Source organism: Panthera onca, chromosome C1, assembly GCF_046562875.1.
Source record: "Panthera onca isolate mPanOnc1 chromosome C1, mPanOnc1 haplotype 2, whole genome shotgun sequence".
NCBI lineage: Eukaryota > Metazoa > Chordata > Mammalia > Carnivora > Felidae > Panthera > Panthera onca.
In genome coordinates, this window is record NC_138346.1 from 175430019 (window position 1) to 175455150 (window position 25132).

The 25132-nt window shown below is 44.3% G+C and overlaps 1 protein-coding gene across 19 annotated transcripts in view; it reads left to right on the plus strand.

Annotated features, from left to right (window-relative positions):
- DAB1 (DAB adaptor protein 1) overlaps positions 1-23269 on the plus strand; it is a 1137940-nt gene extending 1114671 nt beyond the window's left edge. For 18 of the 19 annotated variants that reach the window (XM_078451862.2, XM_078451864.2, XM_078451865.2 and 15 more), the window contains 4 exons: positions 4201-4749; positions 8536-8663; positions 9005-9115; positions 19884-23269. In XM_078451862.2, the coding sequence (XP_078307988.1) occupies positions 4201-4749; positions 8536-8663; positions 9005-9100 (773 nt within the window). In that variant the 3' untranslated portion in view covers positions 9101-9115; positions 19884-23269. The remainder of the gene's footprint in view (positions 1-4200; positions 4750-8535; positions 8664-9004; positions 9116-19883) is intronic. The other variant, XM_078451872.2, reaches the window with a different exon arrangement.
- The last annotated feature ends 1863 nt before the right edge of the window (positions 23270-25132 follow it).

Below are 25132 nucleotides of genomic sequence, written 5' to 3' on the forward strand. Positions count from 1 at the left end.
AAACAGATGCTCCGTGGCCCCTCCTCCCTCCACTGTTGAACATTAATGACTAAATGTTACTAAGCAGTTAAGTGGCTGCCGTGGCACACACCAAGTGGCTCCCCAGGTCCACTGCTACCACAGTCCTGCTACCGAGGTGTGCCGTCGGGCATGCACAATGCCATGTGGCCTGAGAGCCTTAGCTCACAGATTTGGGGACAGCCCAGGCTGCAGAGACCACCCCCCTCCAGGAGAAGCAAGTCAGACCTGCGAGTTCCCAAACATGATACCCAATTACCCCGTGCTGCTTTTTTTTTTTTCTTTTGAATATTGTACTTTGGTCTGAAGCAGATGGCATGAAGCCAGGGAGACATGCTAATAGCTCTCTCCAGAAAAGTGTACACAGCCCATCTGTTGGTTCCTTGTGGGGGAAAAAAAAAAGACAGAGTGAAAGAAAAACCTGCCACCGACAGTAGAATCTTTAGAGATCACAGTACTTACAGATCTTGGAGTTTAATTGTACACTTGGAAAAATGCAGTGGAGGCATTTATTCCACTGTAACTCATTCACCTTTATAAAGAGACTTTCTCCAGTCTCCAGCATTTAGGGGGCCATCGATGTGGCCCACAACTGTGGTAGACACAGAGGAGGTGGAGAGAGAAAATAAAGGGTTCCTGCCAGCAGGTGGTTTCTTGTCTAATGAGGGAGGACAGAGTAACTGGGCGATAACAACACAGTGTGACAAGTGCCATAATGGAGATGAACACTGAGGACTGCGGAAGCCCAGAGGAGGAGAACCAGCCGAATCCCCAGAGCAGGGAAAGCGCCCAGCACAGGTGATGCTGAACTGGTTCTCAGAGAGCATGTAAGGAGTAGCCACATGAAGGAGGGGGTGGCTTTCCGGGCAGAAGCACCAGCAGAGATGAGAGAGAGCAGGTGGAGTTTTGTTTGCAGGTGCTGTGGGGAAAGGTACCCGTGAAAATGGGATGGAGAGCCCCTAAAGGCTCCTGAGCCAAGCTAAGGCATCTGAACCTTATACTCAAGACAATGAAGCACTGTATTTGCATTTTAGAACAGTCCTCCAGGGGCAACGAGGGGGGCGGAGCGGAAGCAAACTAAAAAATAGCCTGGCTGGAGGCTGAAACCTTCCATCCCTTCATCAAAATGGCCATCAAGTGGCGCCCTGGTGGCTCAGTCCGTTAAGTGTCCGACTTCGGCTCAGCTCATGGTCTCATGGTTCGTTAGTTTGAGCCCCGCGTTAGGCTCTCTGCTGTTGGTGCAGAGACCACTTGGGATCCTCTGTCCACTTTCTCTCTCTCTCTCTCTCTCTCTCTCTCTCTCTCTCTCTCTCTCTCCCCCTCCCTCCCTCCCTCCCTCTCAAAAATAAATAAACATTTAAAAATAAATGGGCAGCAAGTTTGAGGTAGTTGAAAGATCCATGTCTCCCCCATGTCAGACCCAGTGCCCCCTTTTTATGACAAATATTTGTAATGTCACCTTCAAATTCTTGAAATTCATCGATAATATAACTTACCTACACAGCTTTTTAAAAAGTCAATATGATGCCTGCATTATAAGGAGGAACTTTTCAAAAGCTAACTTATAATAAAAAGGTACGTATCTGAATACGGAGAACGCCCAGGTCCGAGCACACTAGATGTCCTACTAAGTGGCCTGGTGTGCATACCTATAAAGAGAGGCACTGCAGGTGCAGACAGATGCATGAACGTGGTGTTGGCTCAAACACCAGGAGAAGTGTTTCTGTCGGGACCACAGCTTTCCCAAATGGGGAGCAGCTCTTAACAGTGTTTCAAACAAAACAAAATACAGTCTGCCCTCAGAGTACACAGTTGTGACCTTCCTAGAAAACTGTGCAATGAAACTTTGCCTTTCCACGTAATTCAAAGTCCAGTCCATACTCAGTTGTAAGATACACTGTGGTATAACTTGCACACGTTGGTCTCAGACATTGTAGGATATCTACGCTCGCCGCCTCTTAAATGCGGGTAGTGTCTCCCTCTAGCCAATTGCCCTGACACCCAAATACACGCCCCAGATATCCTGGTCACCTCCTAAGGGATGGTAGCCCTCCAACTGAGAACCCCTGGGCCCCACCAAATAAATCAGAAAGTAAGAAACACACTTGCAGAATTCTTAGTCTGTTGGTGGGCTTAAGTCACAGCCTTATTAGGTGATAGGTGAGGTGAAAATCAACGTAAGCGACTGTCAGGTTTGGAGTGTCAACGTCATTGTGTCTTCACCCCTCTTAGTTCAGTGCGCTAGGGCTCAGGGGATCTCATAAGGATATTGTCTGTGTTGCTTCTTGATGCTCCATAAGTGCATTGCACACTGCTGGATTAATCAGCAAGAAGCCCATGTGTCCTGTCTGTGACTCTCTGGCACCTCCTGTCACCTTGCAAGGAAACAGCTAGACTTTAAATGCTGCCCCCATTCCTTATCCATCATTGAAGGGATCTGAGGCTGGAGCGTGAGTGACGCCCTCTGTACGCGATTTCTCTGGGCTCCCCGGGGTCATTGACATCACCCATGACCCGACCAGCACCACAGCACCTGCCTGCCTTCCCTTTGGAAGTTGCTAGGATACCCTGCATCCACTCCTCCTTTCCTGGCCTCACTGCTGCACACCTGCAAACTCCTTCTGACAGCCATGAAAAGGCTGGTTTTGAGAAGTCAGGCCAAGTCGGCGTCTCCATCCTCTACTCCGCCTGGCCGGGGCATCTGTCTCCAAGGCTCAGCGGCACATGCATATGACCCCTGGGCCCCCTGAGACGGGCAGGGACCACTGGAAGCACGTGGGAGTTTCTCTGGGCCCGCCCACACTTTGCCGAAACCCTGGGTGACTGTACCAGGTGTACTGACCGTGCGAAGATCAGAAATTGGTCTTGGCCGTCTGCGTGGGGCACTGTGGTACAGAGGGAAGAACATTAGCTTCAGGGATGGACGACCTCAGTTCAGATCCTGATCCCACTTGGCACTGACTGTGTGGCCCCAAGCACAGTACTTTCCCTCTCTGAGCACCAATTTCCTTATCCCTAAAATAGAGATAATAAGAACACCTCCCCTGCGAGGATTTTGTGAAGATGTAAAGCATCTATCTAATGCTGTACCTAGAATGTTACAGTCATTTCTAAGTGGAAATGATTCATGTTACTTTTGTCCATGTGAACGTATCAGTTGTGCTGCTTTTAAAATGGTTATATCTCACCTGAAAGGACTTAGTACGGCCAACAATTCTCATGGCAACCTACATGAGTAGACGCCCTGGAGTTTCACAGTACCCAACATATGCCACTGTATGAGGTGCCCCCGAGTAGACAGTCACCTAAAATTGACATCGTCATCATAGCACAGAAATCATGTATAATAATACCTGTAGCTACCATTTATTGCATGGCTGCTGTATACAAGCAAGGAATTAAGTACTTCAAAGGCTTTATCTGATTCAAATACTACTAACTGCTAACATTTACCAAATGCTCACCCTGTGTCTGGTGTAGAACTCCACCTCACATACATCATCTCCATTTATCTGTAAACTAGACCTGTGTGACAGAAGGTATTTAACGTCCCCTTTTCAGATAAGGAGGCAGAGCCCTAGAGAGCTTGTGAGCGCTCCCTAAATTTCAGAGATAAGAAGTGGCGGTCTGAATTTTAACCCGTGCCTCGCAAACTGACACTCTGGTTCTTCTTCCCTTGGCACACGGCTTCGATGCCTGGAAGGAAGATCTTCCTTCCTGGCTTTCCAACAAGGAGCCTGACTTTTAGCTTAGAGAACTGGTGTGATTGAGAATGTCCCAGACCTAGGAAGAAGGGGAAGCAAGATTGAAACCCACATGTGCCTGATGTCCAGTTGTCTGCCTTTTCCCATGGGACACACCGGCTCTCGAGGCTCTGGTGTCAGAAATCTTTAGCAATTCTAGCAATATTGTCATTATCCCCTAGATGTCTGCCCGGCTTGCTCCCTCACTGCATTCTGATTTCCACTTATGAATCGCCTCCCCGGAGAAGTTTCCCCTGACCATTGCTCTAGACAGAACGCTCCCTGAGAGTAGAGGCTTCTGTCTTACTCATCTTTGTGTCTCCAGTCCCTTGCACACAGCCTGACACTTAATGGTTGTTCAGTTATCTTTCTGCTTATCCCTTGAATCCGTGGATTGTTCTTTCCTAGGGTGCCTGACTATTCTTCTACCCCCTTCCAGGTTATGTTGCAATGGGCGCTGTCCTCCCATCCTTCTGGGGCCAGCAGCCCCTCGTCCAACAGCAGATCGCCATGGGTGCTCAGCCACCAGTCGCTCAGGTGATGCCGGGGGCTCAGCCCATCGCATGGGGCCAGCCGGGTCTCTTCCCTGCCACTCAGCAGCCCTGGCCAGCTGTGGCCGGGCAGTTTCCGCCAGCCGCCTTCATGCCCGCACAAACTGTTATGCCTTTGCCAGCCGCCATGTTCCAAGGTCCCCTCACCCCGCTTGCGACCGTCCCAACCACGGGTGACTCCACCAGGTCAAGTCCACAGACCGAGAAGCCCAGACAGAAAATGGGGAAAGAGATGTTTAAGGATTTCCAGATGGCCCAGCCTCCACCTGTGCCCTCCCGCAAACCCGACCAACCCTCCCTCACCTGTACCTCAGAGGCCTTCTCCAGTTACTTCAACAAAGTCGGGGTGGCACAGGATACAGATGACTGTGATGACTTTGACATCTCCCAGTTGAATTTGACCCCCGTGACTTCTACCACGCCATCAACCAACTCACGTGAGTGCCTGTCTTTGGAAACATAAATCCAGTGAGAGCGACGCCTTGCTTCTGGAGTCAGTGAACTCCTTTCGGTTCCCATGCAGCAGGCTTCCTTGTTTACATCACTACTAACAATAATAATAGCTGCCCGGTACGAGGTACCAACAATAATATACATACCTACTTCGTATAATGGCTTTGATTACTTTTATACTCATAACAGTGCTTATTACAGGTTTTGTTAGACCTTTTTGGCCAATGTAGTGAAGTTCAAAAACAGGAGGGTAGGCAGAAGGGGAGCATCGAATACAAACCTGTCGCTTTTCTGCCATGTCACTCTGCTGCTCAAGTTTTATTTGTTCACATCCATTCGCTCATGATCCCTGCTTATGACACACAGATTCCTGAAATGGAAATGCAGGGTGAATGGGAACCGCAGATGTTTGGGGGACAAGGACAAAAAATTAGAACAGAAAATTAAGATCAAGAGAAAACTTGGAGAGAAAGAGCAGCTGTAAGTCTCGTCCAACTAGTATAGTAGAAGCCAGATTTGGACTTAAGGCTTTGGGTAGGCAAAGAGAAAACTCGGTAGCCTTGCAGAAACCTCTAGACTGGGAACCAAGGACCAGGTTGATCACTTTGTAGTTTTGTGCCTATGGGCGAGTGATTTTTATTTCCATGAGCCTCAATTGCCTCATCTCTCTTAGGCTAAGGGATATTAAAAGGATTCAGTGGTACAGTTACTGAAGCATTGTATACCTCACGGAGTTTAAAGTCTTTTTATCACCATTATTGTTGCATAGTGAGTGGTTTTCTGCAGAATCCTGACCAGGGTTCCAAAACTTGGCTCTCCTACCACAAGCTGTGTCTTTGGGTAAACGTATGACTCTTCTTCTTCACCTCAGCTATATCATGGGTAAAATATGTGAGTTGGCTTGGATGAGCCATGTGCCTCCTAGTTCAGGCATTCAGTGATTCTGTCCCAGCTCACTTTTCTACTGTAAGCATCCGGAAAACCATACCCATGTAGCCAATCAGAATCCAGACACACTTGAGCATGGATATGCTTGGTCGACACCGTTTGCAAAGGTGTCTGCCGATTCAGCCTGTGCCTTGACAATTGATAAGGGAAAAGAAAAGTCTCATGGAACAATGAGTTTGGCGTTTTCATTACTGTCATAGATGATATGGATCACTGCTTGGCCAATATCGTGAATTGTCGAAAAAATCTAATGCTAACACAATTAGATAGTGTCATTTCAGCCAGGTTTGGAAGGCTGTTCTGAAAAGGAATGTCTTCGGTGTGTATAAACAACACGCTTCCACTCAGGCCATATGATCTACATAGCAGGGGCCTCACTATTAACTCTAACTCATAGGGTTTCAATGAAGAATAATGAATAAAAAATGAAATGGTCGAAGAATGAGAGTCATGCATAAATAAGCTTCTCTTGACGACAAGCGCTCTCTTTCAACAGGCTGGTGTGCCAGCCACAAATAAAACGAAAGTTTCAATTCTTTGAGGACAGGAAATGTGTCCTAATCATTCGTACCCTTCTCATAATGCTAGCATAGCATCTCGCCCGTGGGAGACATTTGCGAAAGGTCATAGAGATTGAAATGAAGGAAACAGGCCGCTCAGTTACTGTTGTGTTTTAGAGCAAGGTTCTGCAACCTTGACTCTGTTGGTATTTTGGGCCAAATCATCCATTGATGTGGGATCTGTGCTGTGCTCATAGGACATTTAGCAACACCCTTGCCCTCCACCCATTAGATTCCAGAAGCACCCATCCTCTGCCCCTAGTCATGACAGTCAAAGATGACCCGAGATATTGCCAGACGTTCCCCAGGATTTAAATTGCCCCAAATTTAGAACCACTCTTGTAGATTATAGAGGTATTCTAGAAAACCTTCTGCAGCCTGAGACATGTCAATAAATGCCTGATTATGCTTCCAATCAATTTCATCTGGTAAGTGGGAGCAGTCTACCTCTCAGACAGCAGCTCAGCCTGGGTTCTCAGCCTTTAGTCAGCAATGAGCCACTTCCAAACACAATTCAGAATCCAGTTACACTAACATGTATTAAACAGCTATCACACATCAGGGTGTTTCCAGATCGCTCATCTCACTTAAACTCACTACAACTAGTTTGCTCCATAATCGTCTCACAAAACAAAACAGATTTCCTTTTAAATTAAAAAAAAAAGTGTTTTCTTTCAAAGAAAAGAGTGAAGCCAGTCTTTATATCCTCTTATGCAGAAGCATCACCTTCAGAATGTTTTGAGTGGAGGATCAGTCGGACCAAAAGTAAACCACAACTAGAGATAGAGCGCACGGTCTGACTTCAGCTCAGGTTATAATCTGGCCGTTTGTGAGTTCGAGCCCCGCGTCGGGCTCTGTGCTGACAGCTCAGAGCCTAGAGCCTGCTTCAGATTCTGCGTGTCCCACTGTCTTTGACCTGCCCCCCACTCACGCTCTGTCTCTCTCTCTCTCTCTCTCTCTCAAAAATGAACAAACATTAAAAAAAGAGGGAAATGGAGCACACAGTTGGCCGCACAGCAGAGACCGACCCATGTTGAATCCCAGCACTCCTGTTTCGTGGCGCTCTTCACTCTGAGAAAGTCACTTCACCTCTCTGAGCTTCAGTGTCTTCATCAGAAAAGAACAATAGCTAAACAGCTCTTTGCAGCATTCGCATTAGAGAATGCCGTGAATGCGGTGCCCAGCTTGCTGGCACAAAGTAAAGAGCATCATTATTCTAAATACATATCCATCAAGGCAAAAGGCACTCACCAAGTTTGAGAATCACTCACTATCTGACAAACAGCCAGATTTAGTAAATTCTGGGCAGTTATGGTAGGGAGGCCTTATCCGTGTCATTTGGAATTTAGCTACTAAATCAAGCCATAACCACTTCCTCATTTGGGGCTGAGCCAGTGACTGGTGTTTTCCAGGCGAAATTAGAAATCGCTGAAAGAAGAATGGCTTCAACTGGCATATTTGTTAGAACCTCTGGAACAAGTGAGATGAGGAAAACGTGGGAAGGCCGGGACAGAAAGCGCAGAGCCTTACGCAGTGAGAAGTAAAGTGCTAGTTGTCAACCTGCCAGCAGCTCCATCCATCCCCCCACCTCACTGAGGCTATCTTCGTGCAACACGTGTTTATCAAATACCTGCCGCGTGCGAGGTTCTACCATTCACCAACTGTGTGGCCTTGAGCAATTTAGCACCCTCACTTCCCTTATCCGTAAAATCAGGATAACTCCTACCTCAAAGAGGCTTTGGGAGGGTTGGAGATCCTGTCTGTGAAGTTTCTGGCCACATCTGACACATAGAGGGCATCACCATCCTCCAGTCTATTTATTATTGAAATAAATGCATGACGGTAAGGAAGAGAGAAGAAAGAAAAATCTGGTCGGTGCTTATCACCTGGAGTGTGTAGAAATGCAGAGTTTCTGAACCAGTAGGTTCAGAACCAGTAGGTCTGGGGTGGGGGCCTAAGAATGTGCATTTCTGGCAAGTTCCCAGATATGCTCCTGCTGCTGAGCCAGGAACCATTCCTTGAGAACCACTGCCTGACCCGCCCATATGCACCTGCTCCTACCTGAGCATCAGGTGTGTGAGAGGGCCAGGATAAATACGTACAGAGGAGATGTTCGCTTGTTCAACCGACCTGACTTAGGATAGGAAGCAGAGTGCTGGATTTGACTGGAATATAAGCCGATCCCTGAGGCCCCTGTGGGATGTAAATGGTTGCAGCCAGACACTTAATGATGTTCCCTCTCTGTGCATGGTCTCTGTGTAGCTCCAACCCCAGCCCCTAGACAGAGCTCTCCGTCCAAATCATCTGCATCCCACGCCAGCGATCCTACCACAGACGACATCTTCGAGGAGGGCTTTGAAAGTCCCAGCAAAAGCGAAGAGCAAGAAGCTGTAAGTGACCACCTTGTTCTTTCTGGTTTTGTTGTTCCTTAAGATTAAGACCTCTGTATCTGAAATGGACAGTGGGCGAGGAGCCCTGCATAGACTCTCATGTTCTAGGCGGGGTGCGAGAGGGGCTTTCTTTCATGTTCAAATGAGCAGCTGAAAGCCATGTTCCTTTCATGAAGTCCTTCCCGCGAGTCCCGCATTTGTGGGTGTGGCACCCGCTAACCGCAGGTGCTGCCTCCTTGAAAATAACTGATTATACGTGTGCATGAAAATGTGCCCAGCTGTCTAATGCTTTCCGTTGTTGAAAAGAAAAAAAAAAAAAGTGTTATCTTCTTGTGTTCTAGCCTGATGGATCACAGGCCTCATCCAACAGTGATCCATTTGGGGAGCCCAGTGGGGAGCCCAGTGGTGATAATATAAGTCCACAGGCCAGTAGCTAGATAGCACAGGTCTGGGTAGGTATCTGTTCTTTTTATCTCCTTCACCCTTAAGCTATCTGCTTTCTGTTTTGCTTGTTCTCCATTGCTGAAGTCACGTCCCTGATGTTTGCACCCTTTCTCCCTGCCTGAGCATATTCCTGATGTTTGCACCCTTTCTCCCTGCCTGAGCGTATTCCTGATGTTTGCACCCTTTCTCCCTGCATCGTGTCTATTTGCCATCTTGTTCTTCCTCATGGATGCATGACCTTTGACGTATACTGCTAGGTAGGGGTTAGGGTGAGGAGTGGGGATCGGTCCCATTCTTTTAGTAATGATATGTTCTGAGTGGATGGCGGTGATAGAATGAGGCATGGTCAATATTAACATGGATTCAGTTTCTGAAAGCATCAGCATTCTGAGATGGACGCGTCCTGCCCACCCTGATAATTTCTCACTGCAGTGGGATCCAAATGCTTTAACCTTTGAAGCAAAGTGTCCCTGCATCTGCCTACACTCCACAGACCTAAAGAGGTCACCAACCAAACATCCGGTGAAGCCAGGCGAAGAAGCAAGAACAAGCCTTGGAATGAGACTGATAGACGTAAGCTCACAGCAGCCCATTTAGTGTTGCCACAAGGGACCCCCTCGCCCTTCCTAACGTAAAGGCAAAATGCGAAGCTCAGAGACACGTAGCATTCGCTTGACGCACTGCTGTTTGCACCTGTGCTACAGCATGTGGTTTGCTGCTGAACCACTTCAGATTCCATCAGCAGCTACTTTGAAAGAAGTGTCCTTACATTCACTAGAAGTGGCTTCTGGCACTTGAATCTCAATACATCTGATTTGGTCCCAAGAAAGAGGAGCTGACGAAGCAAACCTTCTCAGGAGACAGAAGTACACCTCGTTGCCCAGACGTGGTTTCTCAGGTCGCTCCTTGACGAATGTGTTCGATTTTCAGATACCTGCCTAGTTTTCCACAAATGTGTAGGACTGCAAGGCTGTACCCACAGAGTTCCTTTCCTTAGTCCTGAACAGCGTGGTCAGCACCATTAAAATGGTAAATAGTTTTCACCATTCATAACTCGGTGCTGAGGCTCAAAATCCTCAGTTCGCATGTAAGTTATTTTGACAGTTATTGAAAGCTAAAACAGTGTTTGGGAAGTGCATTTTGTTAATAGATTTTATGATGAAAGAGCTCAACATGCTGTATATTTTGCTACATTTTATACCAGTACAGTAGCATATAATAACACATATGCCATGCAAAATACCCGTCTAAAAATTCAGCCTTGCAAAGCTCTTTGGGAAGCTGGTGAATGTAAGGCAAAGTCAATGTTCCAGGAAAGAGGAGAGCTGAGGATTATGGGTGGATGGCTTGGAAAGATTCCCCAAGAGGTTTTCTACCCCCCTGTGTATGTTTTATTTCACGTGCTCAACCTTTCTGAAAAATTTGATGAATGAACCAGAGGTGACAAGAGCCATTCGTCAGTATAACAGCTAACATCATCCTAAAATTGAAGTTCTTCTAGAAAACAAAGATGACTTACACCATTTGCAGATCAATGTATCAAACCCTCATCTTTATGAGCCCGCTCAGCTTGAGACAGTCCAACAAGCTGAACTGTGTCTTGGGGCTTCAGTCTATTCCATGTTTGATGCTCCATCCAGAACCCCATGCCATGGGAAAATGTGATTTCTTAGTTCTCTGGCTTCCCTAGTCCCATAATCAGAATGATGCCAGCTGGGGGCTCACAGGCCACCTCTCACTTCCAAAAAGTAAGCAGGCTTACATTCACATATAAATTATAATAAATAGCTCCCAACCCCAAAAGGGCTGGACTGTAATCTTCAATGAAACAGTTTTCTCCCTTTGAACACTCCACTTGGCATTATCACAATTGCCTGTTGAGAATCCCAAGCCAAGAGGCTGATGCCAGCCTTGCAGACATATCCCCTAAGACACCCACAGTTGAAGTCCACATGAGCCTTTCTGGGCCCCTCCATCAACAGCAATACAAGCTGCATGTGATCTTTCCGCCCCTGTCACATCCGCTCATCTGCGCAATTAGAAATCTACTTACTGCACCAGCTTAGTGCCTTTCCAGACATTTGGAGAAGGGACACTATGAAGAGAAAGTTACATCCGTGGCTCTATTTTCCCCTCTGTTTTTGTACAGTTGGAAAGGAGGAGTCTTGTCCTTCTTATCACCCTTGCATTTTATCTCCAGCTGCTTCTGATTAGAAATACCCACACGGTTCTTAGTAGGTGGGGGTAACATCTGTTAATAAGTGAAAGCCATATCACACCGTCACACCATAATAAGAGAGAACAAACGGACTCAGCCCTCGCAGGTGGAAGCTTCAGTACCAATCTCAAACACCAGTTCTGTTTTAGCAATAAAGGGAAATATCTTCAGTTATTTCATTTTTCCCCTTACCCTCCCGTCTGGGACAATCCCGTGTCTTTGAAAGACTGGGTCAACAGGGGGGGAAAAAAGAAAAAGAACCAAAATAATATTGTAATGGCTGGTGTGGGAATGGCAGGTAATTTATACTTCACTGATGTGTTTCTGGAGCAGTTTTAAGGGCGAAATGTTAGCTTTTGAGGAGATGAAAGGAAAATGAAAACATTTATTTGGTTAAATGGCTAAGTAAATAAACTGCCTATCAGACTTTCCCAGCTGTCAAATCGAAGTTGCATCTGTAACAATGGGGAATTGTTTGGTCTGTCTCCCTTAGTAACAATAGATATTGCCATAAATAATAAGTCGTTGTCATGTTTTTAATACCGATCTTCATAGTGGGAATCCAAGACATGTAAAATACTACCTCATGGATTTCTAGTGTTCAAGGGAAAAGAAAGCTGAACTTCAGATGCTTTAGGTGGAAGAATCTTTAAAAAAAATAAAAAATTAAAAACACAAGCTTTGTAAGAAGAAAGAAAGAAGTGCATAGAGTCAGGGACTTAGGTCTGGATTATGGTTTCAAAGCTGGTGACCTTAGGCAAGCACGTAACCCCTTTGTATCCTGGTCCCTCACGTGGATAAATATGGGTAATTAGTTATAACAGCTCCTTCCCCAGGCTGCCCCAGCATCAATAATCATGACCATGAAAGTGCTTTGTCAGCTTTGGAAGTAGAATACATGTATTTGGAATTATTGTTATTACTCTATTTTTAAATACAATGAAACAACAGAGCCTTAAACCAAAGAACCATATAAAACAGAAAAGAATCTGTCTGTCTCTTGGACATAACAGTTAGAGGCAAGTCCAACCCCAAGGCCTTGGAGTCATGCAGTTAGGAGATGGGAAGGGCCCCTCTGAGGACCATGTCGGCCAGGGTGGAGAGGTGGGCTGGGTGCCCAGAAATATTTAAAAGACGAAATCAGGAGACCGTTAAGACTGAAGGGAAGTGGGAGGTGAGGACAAGGACATAACCAAGGACAACCCCCGCATTCCTAATTTGGGGAACTAGACAGGACAGTATGCTTGAGCAGAGAGAGGGTGGGTTTACTTTGGAACTTGAGTTGAACTTGAGATGCCCATGAGACAGCCAAGTAGAGATGCAGGAGGCTGCTGGATTCAAGAATCTGGAGGTCAAAAGAGAAAAGCAGACTAAACAGCAAGATTTCGATATGGGTCCAAGCCACTGAAGGAATGGGCACCAGTAGAATATGTTGATCGTTTAGACCAGAGGTCAGCAAACTCTATAAACGTTTATGCTTTGGGGTGCCTGGGTGGCTCAGTCGGTTAGGCATCCGATTTCGGCTCAGGTCATGATCTCACGATTTGTGAGTTCGAGCCCCGCCTTGGGCTCTGTGCTGACAGCTCAGAGCCTGGAGCCTGCTTCGGATTCTGTGTCTCTGTCTCTCTGTGCCCCTCCTCCACTCATGCTCTGTCTCTGTCTCAGAAATAAACAAACATTAAAAAAAAATTAAACATTTATGCTTTGTGGGCCAGGTCTCTGTCACAACAAGTCCACTCTACTGTTAGAGAAAGAAAACAACAAGGGATAATGCATAAAGGAACGAATGTGGCTGAGTGCCAATAATACTTTATTTAAAATACTTTATCAAATTAATTATTAAAAACAGCAAGCCACCAAAATTGGCCAACGGGCTATGGTTTGCCGACCTCTGATTTAGATCCCACTCACTGTCTCTAGAATCACTCTGCAGAAGGTAATCACCATGCCTTTCATTTACTACTACTAATAAAATATATTTCAAAATTACTAGCGTGTTTATAACCCTTCCAGAAACATCACCTAATTCAATCTTCAGGGTCACCCTCTTAAGTATTTTTATTATTCCCATTTCACAGATATGACAAGTAAGACAAGTAGACAGGTTAATGGCTTGCTAAAATCACAAGATTTACACATAATGGGGCTAGGATTTGAACCTACATCCACATTATATAGTTCGAGAGCTCTCAACCCCACCAGGACCACATGGGTTTTTAGCAGCTTCCTTTTGACTTAACAGCTGTGTGACTTGAGGTAGATGGCTTCGTTCCTGACCTTTGGTCTTCTCTTCTGTAAAACAATTCCCATATCCTTCCAGCTGACATTCTAGAACCTTCTAACTTGTCCGGCTCACCCAGTCAGGGCATGGAAGACCCACTCCTCACATAAGATCTTTAACAGCACCCCTCCCCCAGGCTGCCTTATTCTAACAAAGGACAGGACTGAAGCCCCTTAAATATGCTGACTTTATTAGGGTTCCCAGAGACTATTGGCCTGAGATCCAGTACCCTCTCCTGATGACCAGGACTTTACTCTGGACAGGACCCTCTGCTCATGGCAGAGAATTGGTATCAACAACCTCAGCGTCTTCATCTACTTTGTGACAACAGCAAGAAAGATGATGTACATGTGCAAAGCAGATAATTTGTGTCCATCATTGTTGGAGAAATGTAGAATTGATCAAAATGTTTGTGGACAAACCCCCCCCCCAACTCAGATTTTGCATCTCTGGATTCACCAAGTGTGTTGCAACATCTCAAGATCCCAGGGAGCAAGTGCATTTGGGCAGCAGTGTCCATCTCTGAGGTATTTGTCTTAAATCCATCCTGTATTTTAAAGACTTTTCTACCCTGAAAGGCAAACATGCAGCCTGAAAGTGATCAGAAAACTTTGTGGGGTTTTCTTTTTCCTTTTTGTTCAAAGACTCCCAGCATTTGTTAAAACATTTTTTGTTATCTGAGCTCATTTGTTACTTCTTACAATCCCTTGAGGTAGATGTTACAAGCCCCGTTTTACAGATGAAGAAACTGAGGCCCAGGTAAAATGCTTGCCTAAGTTCATACAGGAAGTTAGGATTGCTAGGGTCTTTCTGGCTCTAAAACCCATGCATTTTTAATGATTCTATTCATGTCTTCAGATAGGACTTGATTCATTTCAGCCTCATTTCCACTCCCTGGCTACCACCACCTTTTTCATTTGCAAAGCCAGGAAATGTAAAAACCCCACTTAGCTGGGCCCCAGTGTTGGGGCTGGTTATTGCCTCAGCAGGGTGGTGCTGAGGGGCTCAAGCTTTAGCTCCTGTCTGGCTCCGGTCCGACCCCTGGCTTGACCCCAGACATAGACGGGCTTGCTCAGCAAGCTGATTGCATGGTGCACATTGACCTCTCCTCTAAGACCACCTTTCTCAGCATGCCCTGTCTTCTCTCCACCCATAATTTTTTCAAGGGACGTATCCTTTGGTAGACGTAGCTAAAAAAGGTTTCCGAAAATAAACTTAATAAAAATTAAATGGGTGCAAAGGACTAAGCATAGTTTAGGTGGCTTCAGAAAGGGGCTCATCATAAGGCAGGATAGGAAACCTCAAGCCAAAATGGGGCGGCCAACTGGGGGAAGTGAGGAAGCAGACACAGAAATGAGAGACCGCACCCTGGGCTGCTCTCCTCTGTTTCCGAAACTTCAGGAAAAACAACCCTCAAGCCTGAGGCCTCAGCTTTTCTCCCTGTAGGTGAGAGGTGTCAGGCCACGAGCCGTTCTTACTTTGACCTTCTACAAGAGGGAGCACGTGGTACTGGAGAGGACAGTGGGCTTAAGGATACCTGAGTCCGTTTCCATGAAACTCTAGAAAAAGACAAATCTGTTGATAGTGGTCACAAGCAGATCAGTGCTGGTGGCTGGCACTGGAGAGAGGCGTTGACTGAAAAGGACACAGGGAAGGTTGTGGAAGTTCTGTAGCTTGATCAGGGTGACGAGGGCCACACGGGTGGATATGTTTTTCAGGACTCCTCCGACTGTACACGTAAAATAGGAACATTTCATTGTCTACAAACTACACCTCAGTGAAGTTGATTTTAAGATGAGAATAGGTGAACTCACAGAAATGGAGAGCAGATCAGAGGTTACCAGGGGTTGGGGCTATGGGAGACTGCTTAGTAGGTGCAGTCTGTTTGGGGTGATGACAGAGTTGTACAACGCTGCAGGCATAATTAATGCCACTGAGTTGCACACTTAAAAATGATTCAAATGGCAAATGCTTTGCTATGCATATTTAATTGCAATTTAAAAAAAAAAAAAGCTAAAAAACAAACAAATAAACCTGGTTCTATCCCAGCTCTGCCCGTGCTGCCTGAATGACCTTGGGTGAGTCCCCAAGGTCTGAGAAACTTGCTTCTTCGCTATGAGTAGAGATAGGAATATCCAGGGGACAGCCTCACTATGAAGTCCAAGTGAGATGGTGTCTGTGAGCTAAGGAAGTCCTTGCAGACTGTATATGTTTCTGTAAACATAAGCTCTTATCACCCTAATTCTGTGATTCTCCATGGCTACTGTACATGAACACATAATTCGTACGGGGCATCGTCTGCAAACATGTGGAAGTGTCTTCTCCACGGGACCCTGCACCCAGATTCTATAGATTTAACCCCACATTCTTTCTGCACAATTTCCCTGGGCTAGTCCAGTGCCATTATTAGATTTCCTAACAGAGCCCCGTTACAGTGGCTCCTATGTGCTCTGAAGGAGAAGCCACCTACAGGTGATTGTGAGGCCTAAAACTACCTTCTACAAAGGAGGGATAAAACCACATCCCCAGGCAAGAGGGACCTAACCTTTTTGGAGTATCTCTTACATGTCAGGCTTTCTGCTAGGCAATCAATGTATATTTCCTCCTTCGATCCTCACCGCACCTCTCACAGAGAGGATTTCTAGGCTCATTTTACTAATGAAGAAACTGGAAATCAGAGGGGTAAAGTAACCCGCACAGAGTCCTGCAGTCCTAGTCCCCTGCCGTGACCTGTATAGACCTCTGTCCGCACTGCATCATGTTATCTTCTAGTATGTTCTACACAGTGAGCTCCACTGTGCCCAAATTCTGAGTGGGAGCAGAGTGGCCCATGTCACCTGCAGAGTCCAGAAAGTCTTTCTACTGGAGCTGGGTCTGAAAGTAGAAACTCCCATTGTAGGACAAAGAGAGGCCCCAATGGCAGAAGAAACTGCCCGAGCAGAGTCTCAGAGATGGGAAAATCCTGTCATGTGACCAGGGTGACCAGAAGAGCAGAAGGTGGGGCATAAGAGAGAGAATGGAAATAAATGAGGCTGGATAAGAAGGTGGAGCCATATTGGAAAGGTGCCATCCTGAGGGGTTTGCATTTTCTTTGGGGTAATAAGGAGTCAGGAGGATTGTTTTGAGCAGGAGAATGGCATGACCAAATCCATTGCAGAAAGATCATTCTGGCAGAGGCATAAAGACATTTAAAAACAAAAAACAAAAAAACCATGATTTACGTGACCTGAAGGTTGGGTTTTGATTCACAGTCTGGAAGGGGCATTTATTAGCTCTAATGGACTAAGAGACAAATGGGTCTCGTGTGCCCAGCTAAGGAGCTTTGACCCTACCCTGTGGGTGACTGGGGAGCCCTTGAAGGAGGGCAGAGATGTGGTCAGATCTGCCAAAAGAAAACAAAAAATATCAATGGTGTGCTATGTTAATGTATGATTCCACTTAGGCTTTTGGAATATTGAAAATAGCCTGAAGACCCCATCATGACCTTGCCAGAAGCCAGGTCAGAAATTTCTGGATCAAATGATTTCTTACTCCCCTCCAGCTCTGACAGTCTAAGATTCTGTAACAAGGAAGTTAAAGCTATTGCCAAAACCTATAATGCATCACAGTGTCAGACTTTGGGATTATCTGCTGCTTGGGGTTTTCCACACCACTGCTCCCCTTCATTAGTGGGGATAATTGAGAGTTGACTGCAGTCCTTACCACTGTTGTGATGGGTATTTGAAACTAAATTCCGGCAAGCAGGAGATGTGTGAATATTTATCTCAGCTGCAGAAAGTTAATGCAGTGTGGCATTAATTACCCTGTCTGAGCCTGCTGTCTTCTTCTGTTTTTAGGTGTCATTCTCTGTTGAATAAATTAGTTTCCAAAATTAGAATAGAGCAAATTGTAGGGTGAGATCAAGGCGGCCTGAGTTCTTAGGATATCCAAAAAGAAGAGTGGGCAGAGAAGTTCTACCCAGGAATGATGAAGATACATCCTATAACCCAGCATAGACGGGACATGTCTTTTCCCCAGAACTTGTACTTGACTTCACTACTTCTCCCTTTGCTCCACCCCGCCCACCCCCAAAACACAAACACGGTAAGGTTGCATGGTTAGCCTTGCAGTAGGTATTTGAAACATTTCAAGGCATTGGTAGGGAAGAGATGAGGTGCATAACAAATCCTCTTGCTATAGATTTTGCTGGGTTAGAGTTTGAGAGTTTGAGAGAATTAAGCCAAACTGGACTGTATTTAGGACAAAGTGATCGGCACAGAGGAGAGAGTAGAAGCTGTATCATAGTCATTCATTAATCCAACAAATTCATTCATTGAGCACCTACTGTGCTGGGTCCACACGTGTAAAATAGCAGAAGAACTTAGCAAGCAGTAACCCAGAGGTAGGATATGGAATAATGGGCTTCCCTGTTTTCTGTCATGAGACATTTGGGAGAAAGATTACACTTACTCTGTATGTTTCTAAGGGCAGTATGAAGTCCCATGGGTGGGAAGCATGGAGGGACAAATTGGTATTCTCTCCTGTTATAGAATAGGGGGTCTCAAAGGATAGACGGATGCTTTTTCCTGGAAGAATACAGACGTAGTGAGGTCTAGAAGAAGACATCTTAGATTTGACAGCAGGAGTCCTGGATTCTGTTCAGGATGTGGTTTCTAAGTAACTTTGTGATTCTAGGGAAACAAAAGCTCCCTTCTCTAGGATTCACATTCTTCACCTATAAAATGATGGATCTGGACAAAATTATCTCCTAGTCCATTCCCACCGTACAATAAAAGCAAGCAATGTGATCTATTAAATGCATGAGGTACAGCTCGATGACCTTGAGATCATGCCACTTCTATGACCTTCAGATTTTATCTGCAAAATGAGATGGAAAGAAGAAAAGCCACTCCCAGGACAGTTAAGCAGATAAAATAAGACAGGAGGGTGCTTTGTAAACCGCGAAGCACTCTACAACACTACAGATTGAAGGACTGGTCTTTTCTCTCTCTCTCTCTTTTTTTTTTTTTTTTCCACGGCAGTTGTTGTAGTAGCCTAGAAAAAGCACTGGACCCTACTTTCAGGTCTCACGTTCCAAACTTCCCTAGCTGTAGGAGCATGGAAAATTGCTTCACTGCTTTGTACATGATTTCCCATTTGCAAAACAGATAAAACATCTGCTTTACAAGTCTGTTGTGATAAGCTAAAAAGACACTGTACTTAAAGATACCTAGCATGGTGCCAGACGCATAGCCAGGGCTCCCAGAATATCAGTTCAATCTGATGGTTGAAGAAAATAAGCAAATAGAAAGGATCTATACCCACATGGCAACAGGCAGGCTAATATAGAAATATGACAGAATTAAGATGTCACTGTTTCCTTTTAACTCTGGCGCAAATATCCAAGAGTGGACAGCAAAAGGTCAAGGGTAAAGGAAGGGCCTATATATGCCTAAGACCAGTGTCTTGATCTGATCTGCTTGGCCAGTGCACCCCGGGCCGTCTCAACATCAAGTCTCAGGTAGTGTCAACAAGGCTAAACACCATTTCCCATATGCCTTTGGACTGAAGGTTTGCTTTGTCACATACAGGTCAAAATCCCTGTGTGTGTCTCAGGACAGCCAGTTCCAGGGTGCAGGCGGATGACTGGTCAACCCTGAAGCAGGAGATTTAGTGGAAATGAGTCCCAGAAGCTCTTCACTAAGAGCTAAAGGCATATTCGCTGTTTTTCCTGCTCAAAAGCGTACTCAGTCCTCACTGCCTGCAGAAACCAAAGACAGTTTGAAATAGAATTTCAGTGGTTTCAAGTAGACATTCATAAAACTATGTTGGAAAATTTTCGACTCGACTCTTGATGATTGTTATTTTCTGAAGACCTCTTCCTGCCAAGCGCTTGGACGCTTTACATATAGATTATCTCGAATTCTCTCAAGAACCCTGTAGGATAAACAGTATTATTCCTATGTAATGGTTGGGAAAAGTGAGGCTCAGCAAGGATAAGTATCTTGCCCACCTCACACAGGTCGTCCAGCTCTCTCTGCTATACCTTCCTTTTCCCCTAATGGGGAACCAGTCTCAGCTTGAAAGCCAAGGACAGACCTGGGTGAGTAGTTATTCTTAGTGATTAAACAAAGTTGCCAAAATGACATGCGTCATGATCAAATAATCCAAAACGTACCTAAGGTCATCCATCATAAACTGTCATCTTTCTGTTCTCATCCCAAACCCTCTTTCCCAAGTTGTGTCAGGAAATCCTAACTGGAAAAGAGCAGGTCTCACTTTGTCCTTCTGTCCATAGGAGCTGGAGCATCTCTATGCACAGATCAACAGACCTAAGAAATAGCATCGATGTGGGCTCATGACAGGTGCTTCAAGACTGGCATGGAAATCGGCATCGTGACAGGCTCTCTTGTATTCTTTCACCTCACCTCATCCCATGAAGAAATTCACGACTGCCCAACAGAACTCATTTGGAAGAGGGAACTAGGAATTCATGGCAACAATGGCAGATAACTATGGCAGCACAAGAGGAAAAAAAAAACACACAAAAGTATAAAAAATCATACCCAACATTAAATCACAAATTAAGCCAATGCTTACCTGACAAATATTCTGAGCTCTCTCAGCATGGGTTTAAGATGACCCAGTACGCAAAATCATAATTCTCTTTTTATTTCTCAACCTGTTGGCCACTGTAAAGACATCAAATGTGGAGTTACAGGCCTCAGAGAGTGACAGCAGGGTTGGCACTGACTTCTTTTAGACATGAGCAAGATGTCCTCGTGACAACAGTATCGTCATCCCTTTGCCTTTTGACGTATGATGATGTATTTTCATCACTCCACAGGGCCTGGTCTGCCATTCTGTCCCCTTTCCTTGGTCATGTTTAAAAATTAATGGGTGTAAAGATTTTTGTATTGCTTCTGACTTTTTTTAGATATGGGTGAGGAAATCTAACTGGAAAAGAAAAGCCTCATATGAAAGGAATTCACTTGAAAATCACAAGACGGATAAGTGGTTGATTATGATCAAGAATGTTGCCAAAACACCCCTTTAGCTCTTCTGCACTCTGGTGAAGACAGACGGCTTTCGGTTCAAATCTTCATTCTGCGAGTAGGAAAGGACGTCGGAATCCCATTGATGAGAAAGACGAAAAAATGCATCTGGTTTTCTAAGAAGCTCTAAACTCTTAAGTACAATAAAATGATATTTTTTATTTTTCCGATATCTTGCTGCTGTGATGCTATGCAGACAAGTGTCTTCTCCACGTGCCATTTTCAAAGAAAAGTCATTTGCCAAATAATTCTGGTACAATCCTGGTTATGCGGTTTTGGATCTTAAAACCGACTTTCTAATGGAACAATGGTGACACGAATATTCGGAATAACAAACTGATTCCAGGATCACAACTGTTCATCGCTATCTCTTTTTGTACATCAGAAAATTCAAATGGGATTTTTATTTTATAACTTGAAAAAAAAAAAAAAACCTTACCATTAAACTCTTTAAATATTTAAGGGAAATGGCTTTAAGGAGTTCTAATGAAAAAAAAAATGCCAGTTTTTTTTTTTTTTGTAAATATAAATGTTAATGAAAATGCTTTTTAATAATGCCATTACACTGTAGAGAAGGTAGCAGATTGAGTGCAGGATGTGACAAACTTGATGGATGGGGCTCCCTCTCCAGATGTTATGTGGAGCAGATGGGGGAAAGCTGGAGTTCAGGGACAGGTGGCAGAGCAGTTGGCCAATCCATAGCTAGTGAGCAAGAAGGGAGCACGTGACCCCACCGTCTACTCCAGCCCTTCCACAAGAACACCCGCCCTCGGTGGAGAACACAAGACAATGCTCACATTTTGAAGGCCTGTCCTTTAGATTCTGAAACTCCCTCCCATCTCTTCACGCCCACCGACCCCCATAGAGATCATTGAACTGTTTGTATATGAAACAGAAGAGTTTAAGCTTCCTTTTTTTACATTGATGAGACAAAAAGTACAGTGTTCAGTTCATACATTTAGCACATGATTTTCATAAAGAATCTCTCTATTTTTGCCCTACAGAGAATTGTGCTACAGGTCAAGTGTGTTTTCCCGATGTTCCAGTATGTTGAATTTAGTGGTTTAACACTAAGGAGAAAACTTTAGAGGACCATGCGGTTAACTGGATTTGGGGTTAACTATCATTACTTGGTTTTAAACCTTGGGAAGTAGAATTGGCATTGATATGATTGACTTCAGTACCTGTGTATCTTGGTTCTTCATATGAACAGAAACAAAAGTGATTTGAAAGAAGGTAATACTTGGCTCACAAAGAGAAAATCGAAAATCAAGGTAATTGTCACTGCTCAAGGCCCAAATTTGACACTGACAGATGGCTGGAACGTAATTTTTTCCCACTTAGGTAAACTGACCAAATGTCCGTACAGAATATATGTCAACGTCATCCTAATGTGGAAGGTCCAAAGAACCAGAAAAGCGAAAAAGGCCGTTTACCCCCCTCCCCCCATAACTGTCACCTATCGGTCCACATGATTTCTCCAGGAATGCACGTCCATTTTATAATTAAATAATCCTTTCACACAAAGGGGAAAATGGGAAAGGTCTGATAACCATGAGAGTCGTCTTAAAACCGGTTCAATCCTGTTTCCTGGGGATTTGATACACTAGGCAGTTCCCATGGGGGAAATGGCTTCAATTGCTCCGTTGTCCATGATTCTGATTCTAACAAGTGGTGCTATATCTTCTCCCTCAATATGGCTGTCTTGACTTTGCCTTGAAAGCACGACGCCATTACACTGATGCTTTGGGCTGCCTGTGACACGTTCAAAGTGAACGCCAGCCTGGCCAGTGTTGCTGTTTCAGTTACACCTTCTGGAGTTCATTCCATAGCAGGGAGTGACAGCCCAGTGGACCTGTCATCATTCACTGAATGTGACCCAAAGTGTAACTGGCTCTGAACTTAACAAAGAGGCCCATGTGATGCATTGCAGTGAGGGAAATAAGGTCAAGATTTTAAACTGCCATCCACGTTGTCATTGGCAGAATTCTGTTTTTTAACAAGCACTGGTTGGTGAGCTCAGAACCACCATATCCTATCCCAAGAGTACAGTGGAATTTCCAAATAAGAGCCGAGGAGCCAAAACCAAAAGGCCCTGGAGAGTCTGCCCAGTTCCGGTTAGACCGATAGAAAATCCGTGTGTACAACTGTTAATTCCTCATCCTTCACTAGCACTAAATTTGTCACTTTAAATTTTGAAACCAGGGAAACGCCACCTGTCCTTCTGTCCCCATGCCCCGTAGCTCTACAATCTTTCCATGCCGCAAGACTTTTTTTATAATTCGTCCTCATCCCAGTGTCTCCTGAAACCCCATCCTGTCATGTACCGGGCACCTTCTTTTAAAAAAAAAAAAAAAATGTTTACTCTGTGGGTTTGGTTTATTTCAATTTCTGCGTTCTGACACATATTTTTTTAATAAAGATGAGAAAGAGAAAGTGACTGTTTCAGTACATTTCTAGACCTACTTTAACTTTACCTCAGATGACAGTTTGTTAACATATATGGACACATTATTTTTAACTTTATGTACAATACATTCAGCAACAGTGAAATTTTTAGAAATTTTCCATTAATTTCTGTAACACGCCATGTATAACTGTTAACAAATAAACATGTTTGAGAACAACAGCTTAGCCTGGTTTTATTCTGCAAGTTTCTACTGGATACTCAGACGAAGGATTGGAAGACAAAACTGCTTCTATCTAAGCATCCATCTGACCAGGCAAAGGCCTCTGTTTTCCTGGCGGAAAGAGGAGGAAAGCTTCATTGAGGAGTTAGATCAGCTCATCCTCACTTTACTTCAGGCACTTGTATGCTTGGAGAAGCAGTCGCAGCGAAGAGAGAGGAGTGTGTAGTCAAAAAATTGGGAAAGACCCCACGACTAGGTCTGTAAGTTGTGTCTCCCCCTTAAAAAAAAAAAAGCCTGATAAACTCTCGGTTTGAAAACCAAGGTTCATCGACACCTTCAAAGAGTTTGCGTAGTTCAGTGTAAGGTCGTCTGCTTTAAGAGATCCAAAGAGGAAGCATTTATCTTTCTTCACATTCCCCCATGCAGTCCACATCAACAAACATGAGACAACATAAGACAAAACTCAGGTTTGGAGCTGGACCTTGACTTGTATGTGTATTAAAGAACAGAAAATGTTTATGTGTGCATATCGATGTTTATGCGTGTGTATGTATGTATGTGTATATATGTGTGAGATTCTCATTTCATTTTACATCTAAATTAGTTGATCAGCCAGATCACAGATTGCAGTTAGATCATTGACATGACAAAAAGTAACACCTCCGTTTAGGAATGGTTATGTTAATAATTGCAGACCCACGTGCCCTCGTATGACCTCGTTACACAGAAAGTATTAAACAGATGTTATTGCCACACTGAGACAATGAAGGAATGGGCTGAAATTCCAGCAAAATAAATTTGGGGCATATAGGAGACACAACTTTCATACAGTAAGAAATGCTCACTCCTGGATCAAATTGCTAGAAAATATTATACAGGCTCTTGTGAATAATAGCTGTGGCTCACAATTATGTGCCCAGCAGGTGCTATAAGCTTTTTGTCCATTGCCCCAGGTAATTTCCTTAACAAGTGGGTAGATATATTCCCCAACTTATAGATTAAAAAAGACACAGAGAGATTGAATAACTTCCAACCAGCAAATGGTAGAGTTGAGACTTGACTTCTGAGTCTCTTTACTCATAGTTGTTTTTAATTGTTAAAAAAAAAAAACTTCACTTTTTTTAATAGTTCTGCATAAACTCATTGACAGCTTTGACTTTCTTTCCCAGACCTCTAGTTGATCTTTGGTAATAAGGTAGATTTCTAAGTTCCTCCAGTTTAAAGTAAAAAGAAAACCCCATTAGATGTTACCATCTTATGTTGCTAAATACACAGTTTTTTCTTTAATTGGCCCTTTTAAAAGGGTACATATCTGAGAGGTAAAGAATACACCTTTTAGTCCAACTAGTTCAAGTTTACCTGAACCCAAGCACTGGTGCTTTACCTTTCCAATCTAAATGAATCCTAAAGAAGTGGCAAATTAAAAGGTGTCCTATTTAACTTCTAGGCAGATGCCAAAATAAATCAGGCAGATATATCTGCTCTCATTTTGTGCTTGAGAGCAAGCCCTTGTTGTTTTGACAGTAAGTGTTTTTTTGTTTTACTGAGAATGACAGTAGGAGAAACGCCTCGAATAAAAACTGATTTCATTGAAATCAACCTTCAAAGCTTTGAAAGCTTTTAAAAGGTGTTTCAATTCAAGGCAAATGCGAGCAACAGTGCCTGACAGATTAAAAAAAAAAAAAAAAAAAAAAAAGATCTCCATGGCTTTTAAGCCATTTAGTGACTTGTTCTCAGTATTTATGTTAAAATATGAATGATGGCTGCCATTCTTGTGTTCCTACTGTGTGTCACCCATTTTCCAACTCCTATCTCTAAATCTTTATGCAACCCGCATGAAGAAAGAATGCGGTCCACTTTAC